The 7,699-nt window shown below is 44.5% G+C and overlaps 2 protein-coding genes and 1 non-coding gene across 3 annotated transcripts; all 3 read left to right on the top strand.

The window, feature by feature from the left end:
- Positions 1-107: 107 nt before the first annotated feature.
- Positions 108-181, top strand: VTP21DRAFT_t319. Its single transcript has one exon. It is a non-coding gene; the product is annotated as a tRNA-Ile (tRNA).
- A 179-nt stretch (positions 182-360) lies between these two features.
- VTP21DRAFT_7557 (uncharacterized protein) lies at positions 361-5,305 on the top strand (the record flags this gene model as incomplete). The annotated part of the gene is made up of 13 exons (XM_069398311.1): positions 361-417; positions 542-735; positions 799-925; positions 1,000-1,363; positions 1,417-1,529; positions 1,593-1,706; positions 1,765-1,866; positions 1,935-2,024; positions 2,088-2,486; positions 2,550-2,624; positions 2,688-3,727; positions 3,787-5,089; positions 5,153-5,305. 13 exons carry the CDS (start codon positions 361-363, stop codon positions 5,303-5,305), a joined length of 4,131 nt encoding a protein of 1,376 aa, XP_069246555.1.
- A 523-nt stretch (positions 5,306-5,828) lies between these two features.
- Positions 5,829-7,398, top strand: VTP21DRAFT_7556 (uncharacterized protein; the record flags this gene model as incomplete). The annotated part of the gene is made up of 5 exons (XM_069398310.1): positions 5,829-5,865; positions 5,941-6,030; positions 6,098-6,216; positions 6,277-6,490; positions 6,557-7,398. 5 exons carry the CDS (start codon positions 5,829-5,831, stop codon positions 7,396-7,398), a joined length of 1,302 nt encoding a protein of 433 aa, XP_069246554.1.
- Between the last annotated feature and the right edge of the window lie 301 nt (positions 7,399-7,699).

Genomic DNA, 7,699 nt, shown 5'->3' with positions numbered 1-7,699 from the left:
TTTTCGATAAATTCCTTCATTTGTAGAAGACTTAAGTTAGTAATCGGATAAGCGGGATACGTACATTATCTCAACACCTCCCAATCTTCCACACAACAAAGAAAACAGCTCGTGTAGCTAAGTTGGTTATAGCGTGGCGCTAATAACGCCAAGGTCACAGGTTCGATCCCTGTCACGAGCATACTTTTTTAAATCATGGCGCAGTTCAATTCATTTTTATGAAAGTGAAACCTAGTTGTTAATTGAAACAAATTTTTCGTGACAAGCAGGGCATTTTTACGTGGGGAGAAAGGAGATGCTGTAGCTACTTGGATATTGCCTAGATTAATTCCCCCATGTATTAAGTTTTGTTTTTACTAGATGTCCAGTCAGGAAGACTTTTCTTCGCTCTCCATAATCGACAGATTGCAACATAAGGTATATGACCAAATTATGAGAATGCATTTGAGGATGGAGTGTGATATGCAATTTGCTCCTGCGAAAAATTATCTTTTTGAATTCTTTTTAATTGTGAAGCTGATCCTAGTACTTGCTGTTTTAGAACTGGAAGGCACGCGTCTCAGCATATCAAGAGTTGGATAAAATCTTTCGCACGGCCGATCCTTCTATTAGTAGCGACTTTTATCACTATGAGTCATTTCTGAAGAACATAGTGCTTGACAACAATGTGGTTGCGCAAGAAACTGGCCTTACCGTTTTAATTAGTTTTGTAGAAAACGCTCCCAATGCCATTGGGTATGTTTATTTACAAACTTTATCGGAGAAGCTAATTTTAATTTCGAAAACACTTGTTCTAAGGTCACGGGCAACTATTCTTCCGGCTGTTGTGGAGAAAGCCTTAGGTTCAGCAAGAGCCGGCACCAGGAGTAAGGCAATAGAACTGTTACTGTGGTACATAGAAATCGACACTCCAGACCCCGTATTGGTATGTCATTAGATATGCTTTACACTAATTGATGATGCCTTTTCATTTTACTCATATTTGACTATTGCACTTAGACTGAAATCATGCCCGCTCTAGGAGCAAAACAACCTAAACTTGTCTCGCAAGCCGTTATGGCATTACAGAAAATTGTTCGTCAGTTTGGAGCAAAAGTTATTGATGTAAAGCCTATCCTTAAAGTTCTCCCCAAGTTGTTTGCACACAGTGACAGGAATGTCAGAGCAGAAACTGTGCAATTGTCTATTGAGTTATATAGATATCTCGGTGAAGCCATTAATGTGTATTTGAGTGACCTCAAACCTGTACAGTTGAAGGAGCTACAGGAGGCATTTCAACAGCTTCCATCTGAAAAAGCAATACCAGAGCGGCTGTTAAGATCCCAACAGCAGAAAAAGGTGCTTCTATCTGAACAAGAAAATGGTAAGGATATTGACGATGTAAATGTGTTAAGCCTGTTTAACAATTTTTTTTAGGTATAAATGAGTCCGGAGGAACAGAACAGGATGAGGAGGAAATTGATCCATATGACATGGCCGACCCAGTGAACTTATTAGCCAAATTGCCTAACGAATTTTATCAACGCTTGGTATATTTTATACGATACTTTATGCGATCGACTATTCCATAATCGGTTACCTTTTCATAATAGGGAAATGCTAAATGGAAAGAGCGTAAGGAAGCACTAGACGAATTATTAGGGGTGTGCAGAGTACCAAAAGTTGCGGACAATGACTATAGCGAACTCATAGCTGCCTTGGCACAAGTAATTGCTGGATATCAGTGGTGGTATCTGCCAAAATATAATTTAACCATTTTTGCAGAGAATCTCGGATGCTAATATCCTAGTCACAACGATCGCTGCTAATTGTATCGAATGCATTGCACTAGGACTACGGGCCAATTTTTCCAAATATAAGCAGACGGTACAATATCCAAGCTCTTGCCCGCCCCTTGCTTTGATGAGTAGCTAATTCAGTCAAATTTACGCTAGGTGATCCTACCTATGATAAACCGATTAAAAGAAAGAAAGCAATCGGTGGTGGAGGCTTTGATCAATGCGCTCACTGCTGTATTCAATTCGGTGAGTGTTTCTGGTAGTCAACCATCATCATTATGGCCCATTCAACCTGTATTCCAAACTTAGGCTTCGCTTTCAGAAATTATCGAAGATATTTCGACTGGAGCTGCCCATAAAAACCCTCAAGTACGAACTGAAACCGTCAAGCTACTTATCAGGCAGCTCAAATCCACGAAGGCTCCTCCAGCAAAGGGCGAAATAAAATTGCTTTCTGAGTTAATGCTTACCACTCTGAAAGACCGCGAACCAACCGTACGTGAAGCATCTGCTGAAGGCCTTGGTACTCTGATGAAGATAGTCGGTGAGAAAACAATGTCGCCCTATATGGAGAATGTCGACAAGGTCCATGAAGGAAAAGTGAAAGAATTTTTTGATAATGCCGAGGTGGCGGTTAAATTTACGGAAGTCAAAAGGGGGCCAGCCCCGGTTAGTGCTGCAAAGAAAAATCCAGCTAAACCAGTCGTTGTGAGTATCCATTTGTATCGAGAGAGAAATGTTCGTTGAATTTAATATTAATGGGATGCGTAGCGTACAAAACCCGCCGCAGAAACGTCAAATACCGCTAAAAAGGAGAATAGAGAAGCGACTACCCCATATGCTAAGGTGATCTCTTTCCTGAAATACTACCTTTATTGCCTGACTAATCTCTCAAATTATAAAACTCAGGCAACCTCTTCCGACACAACAAAAAAGCTCAAGGGCAAGCCATTGCGGCCCTCTCACCCCTCAGTATCCCCAGCCCATTCCTCTTTGGTAGACACTATCACAGACGCAGAGTTCGCTGCAATTTTATCCGGATCTAATGATACACCAACTAAGCTAGAGAAAGGTCCAAAGAATCTTGCGAAGCCATCGCAAGCTGAGCACGGCAATTTGGCTTCGCCTCCACCTTCCTCTCAGAACAGTTTACAGATATCCAGACACGCCGATTCTCAGGTCAGTCCCATTTCTTCCGATTTCCTGAATGGCGATTGGGAGAGAAAACATGGGGTGCCTGGCCTGGAGGACGAGGGTTGGCCAACACCGAATTCCAATATTGATGCTTCTCACTCTAGCGATATTCATGCATTATCTTCTCCCTTTTCCCCGACTCATTCCGAGTTGATGGCTAATCCAAGTTCAACTGGCGCGTCCAAATACTCTACAGGGATCGGATTGGGTGTCTACGAGGAAGGCCTATTGGAAGAATCTGCCCACACATCCAACTGCATCACACGGTCGCCCGACGATAGGAAATCACAGGTGATCACCAATCAATCGCAATCCCAGCGCTCCGACATTGAATATGTTCTAGCGCACGTTAACAGCGCGGATAGTTTAGAGAGTATTCGCGCAATGAAGCGCCTCGAAGAGTTATTTCGGGACATCTCTTCGAGCTCACTATTTGTCTTGCGTATTTCCTCGATAGTGTATATTTTCATTAACAAGCTTCGTGCCACATTTCCTTTGCTTGAGGCTTCCCGGCCTCTGGTTACCCGCCAAGCGAGGGGGCTAGTCCGATCTATAGCAGTAATATTCTCCAAGTCCGAGGTTGCGATGGCATTGTCAGACTCTCTTTTTAAGGAGCTTTTTGTGGAACTGGCAGAGAGATATTATGTTCTGGAGCAGAAAACGAGTGCTTCGATGGACTGTGGCGAACTGTTGAAAGGTCTAAATGTAGGAATGGCAAGGATTGTGTTTAATAATAACAAGAATAAGTCGTTTCGGTAAGGTCTAAGTGATTCGTTTTATTCGATGCCGATCTCCTGATTTTATTGTTCTTTAGAGTGTTGATTTCTATGGTGATTGACGGTTGCAAAAGGCTGTACAATCCCACTGACCTACAAGCCCTGGATCCCGCAAAGGAGCGCTTCATTACAATTCTACTCCTCAAATGCCTGCATAAACTTTACCGGATGCTTCCTGAATATCTCGCCACGCAAATGGTTCGAGTGGATGAGCTACTTAGAGATATCAATGCAGCTATGATGACCATCCCGCGTGAGATGTGGAACCGCTGGTGCGCTTCGGGGGAAAACGTGGAAGGCAAAGGTAGGGGCATCCATGAGAGAAGCGGGGATAATTGTGGATGGCAGACGAGAAATATGCTAAAAATGATGCTGAGGGATTTGGTGGCAAGGTTCGGAGAGCGAGTGGTGGATCATTTGGGAATGCTGGAGCAACCTGTCGATGAGAGTGCCATTTTTCCTTACTTGCTGCATTTCATTGACGTCGCGAGGATTGCAAAGGAAACAGCGGCCGGAGAAGCGGCCCTTGCTAGAGTAAAAAAGATGGGATCGCACTCTCCATTGTCGATGGCAACCATCAAGTTGGTTGGGTCGGTTGCTGACAATATTGATTTACCTGAACAGCCCGAGGAGAGAGGACATCTCTCAAAGAAAACTCCATCATCCCCTCTGACACCGCATGGTCGCTCCGAGTTTACCCCTTCTCCATCCTTCTCCTTATCTTCAAAACCATCCCCCAGCCTCCCCAAAGAAACGCATAGTGAGGAGCTCTTCTCCAATCCCCCCTCCTCGGTCTCAAGCGCGGAACAGCAGAGAGAGGGTGAGGACAAACCCCTCGAGCAGGAACTGAAGTCGATCTTCCGTCGCTTGGATTCCCATCTACAAATACACCAAGCGATTCGCGACCTTTATCGTTTCCAACGCGCTCATCCAGACATGGAGGCGAGTGTTCAGCGCGAGATGTCCAACTTAAAGCCCGGGTTCCTCCCCCTGGTCCGTCGGTTGATGGGTAGTATTGCGGCAGAAGAGAGTCGAGAAAAAGCGGGAGCGTTGAGTCCCTCTGCGTTCGCTACGCCGGCCCGATCATTTACGGATATTGGGCCTAGAAAGCGGGCCTCCATGTATGAATTTTCAACGGTGGATATGGCAAATCTTAGAGGGATGGAGGATGAGTCGGAGAAGGAGCGTTTGGAGAGGATCCACACCATTTTTGGAATACCAACCACCCCTGCGCGCCAGATATTACGACGCCAGCAACAACCGCTGCCGCCAAACATTACAAGTCCACGCAAGGTGTCGAATCGATGGTCGTTCGTGGAGAGCCCTCAGTATGGCGGATTGGTATGTATCGGTGCCCATTTACTAATACAACCCCACTTACCAGCTCATGCATTTTGCTGCTAGCTTTCACCCACTGATCCGTCCATTCCCCGTTCGCCTTCAGGGCAGTCAGCGAGTATGCTCCGAGAGCGCCTTAAAGCTCTCACTAGCTCTCCGATCAAGGAGGGCAGTATTAGTGACGAAAGCACGCCCTCTTCACCCGAGAAAACGAATTAGATTCTAATATTATGTAGTTGTTTATAAGGCATCTTTTCCCCCTCTAATTATTATTTTCCGCTATCTTTATTCCTAATAATCAGCCCATTTACATACACTCTTCTATATATTTACTATGATCTTCATTTTAATCTTAATGAATATCCTTTTTTGCAAATATACCTTGTTAACACTATATTTTTCAATAATAATTAATCGAAATTCTTATGATTTCCGAATCCCGCTACCCAGTTTCAAGTCATTTATTATTTAGAGAAGGGTTGAAATGGGAAAAAAAGGGGGGGACGCTTTTTTTGGGATAGGGGGGTTAGAGATTGAAAGATCTACGTCTGGAAAACCCAAATTTATGACGGATTTCAGTTCCAAATTTATTTTTTCGGATTTCTTTTTTCTCTTTTCTTTTAAGCTTTATGCGCCCTATTATTTCGCCTTAATATCTCGATCGATATCGTTGAGGGACCAGAGGAGCTTCTGTTTCCTTCTTATCTCATAATAACTTAATTTCGTACTCTAGTTTTGGGAGATGGATGGCTCCAATAGTCTCCATGACTTTTATAATCGTAAGTTGCTCTTTTCCTCCATCCATCCCATCCACCTAGCAGCCCACTCCTCTCTCTATTTTCGTACCATTATAGAACTCGATGATAAATTATATGTTACAAATCATGGGATGCCGATCGCTGCATCCGTTGACAATTTAATAAACTTCATCACAGTATATCAAGGTACTCTGATGGCGTTTGTTAGAGTCTGTGGCAATTGTATCTAATCGCATAGATGAACAATGGTTAGAGGCATTTTTGAGCTCGCAACAGGAGCTTGTAAAATGCTGTTATAGAATTTTAGATTCCCCTTTATGTGAGCAGAAGAAGGCGGAGGCCATTAAATACTTTGGATTGAGAGCGATCGAGGTAATCTTCATTTTCCTATATATCTGGCATACTTCATTTTACTCATTTCTTATGGTATAGAGCGATGATACAAACGAAATTTGGATCTTGTACCATATCCTCCTCTTGGGAAGCCGAGAAGATTCACATGTATTAAAGTGGACAAGGCCGTTGGGATTATTTGGAAAATTAAGACAGCAAGTGATGGGGATGCATGGCCCAAGAATGCAGAGATTAGCTATAGAGTTGATGTATGAGATGTGCCGAATTCAGCGCCTGGGGCGTACAGAAATGGGTGGGTTAGGCTTGCAACGTCTCGTCCCATTTAACGTATTAATCTGGATAAACTGCATCCTTTTAGAAACGATCGACGCGCGCATGATCGCATACCTGCTTGATCTCATTGAGCACACACGCGAAGATGCAACCGAGGATCTCAACTATGCCACCACAAAACTCTTGCTAGCTTTCAACGAGCAGTTCATGGTTCTCCAATCCTGTTCGCCCGACAGCGAGGAGGACAACGGAGTCATTGACGTTCTGGCCCAAGATGTGGGAAGGTATCGAACCTTCGGTGAGAGCATTGTATTCTTGCTGAATCGGGCCGCGCGAGAGGATCACTGTCTCCAAATGTTGATTCTCAAACTGCTGTATCTGATCTTCAACACCCCCGAAACGTGTGACTTGTTCTACACCAACGATCTTCGCGTCCTTGTAGAGGTGATTGTGCGCGAGGTCTACGATCTTCCAGCAAATGCAGAGCTTCTCTTTCACACCTATCTGCGTGTGCTTGGCCCGCTCTTCTCTAACACACAGCTACAGGAGGCCGGCGACAAGCGAGAGCAGGTGCTGATACTGCTGGAGGATTTGGTGTGTGAGCGGAAAAATTATGGGAGAGAAATTAGCCCCACGACGAGAAGACTTGTAGAGAGGGCACGCACAGCGGTGATCGGTCGAGGCCGCGAGCTCACCTATTCGGATTCGATATATAACTTGGTGGAGAAGGCTCCTTCACTTCCCGGACTCACAAATGCCTCCGACCCAAAAGCGATTGCCCTTTCCAATCCATCCAGTAGACACCCGCCAGCTTCGACTATGCGCTCGGCGCCCATCACCAGCTTGGATCCCGAGGATGTCCCACCCACTGCGGTTGCTCCCGGACTGATGGGCGAGAGGGGACTGGCAAACTCATTGGTTATGTAGACAATACATTTAATTTTCTTCTAATGCTTCACGCACCCCCCCCTCTAATGGAGAACACTTTTATTTATTTGCTTCTTCGGTGTATACATATTCTTTCGCAACTTACTTTATTCCTACTTACTCTCTGATGTCTTGCTCCCAACCCTTTGTTCCTCGATTTTTTTTTGCTCTGCATTACCACCAAATCCTTATGCCCACGCCCCTCCCCCTCGTTTTCCACTCTAGTTTTATGATCGAACGGAAAATATCAATAAATATATTGCTTCAAAAATAAAAAAGTACACGCTACACTTCCATCATT

This window comes from Calcarisporiella thermophila (assembly GCF_041956535.1).
Source record: "Calcarisporiella thermophila strain CBS 279.70 unplaced genomic scaffold VTP21scaffold_30, whole genome shotgun sequence".
In the NCBI taxonomy this organism is placed as follows: domain Eukaryota; kingdom Fungi; phylum Calcarisporiellomycota; class Calcarisporiellomycetes; order Calcarisporiellales; family Calcarisporiellaceae; genus Calcarisporiella; species Calcarisporiella thermophila.
Note: the sequence above shows the minus strand (reverse complement) of the source record. Positions and strands in the feature narration are given on the sequence as shown.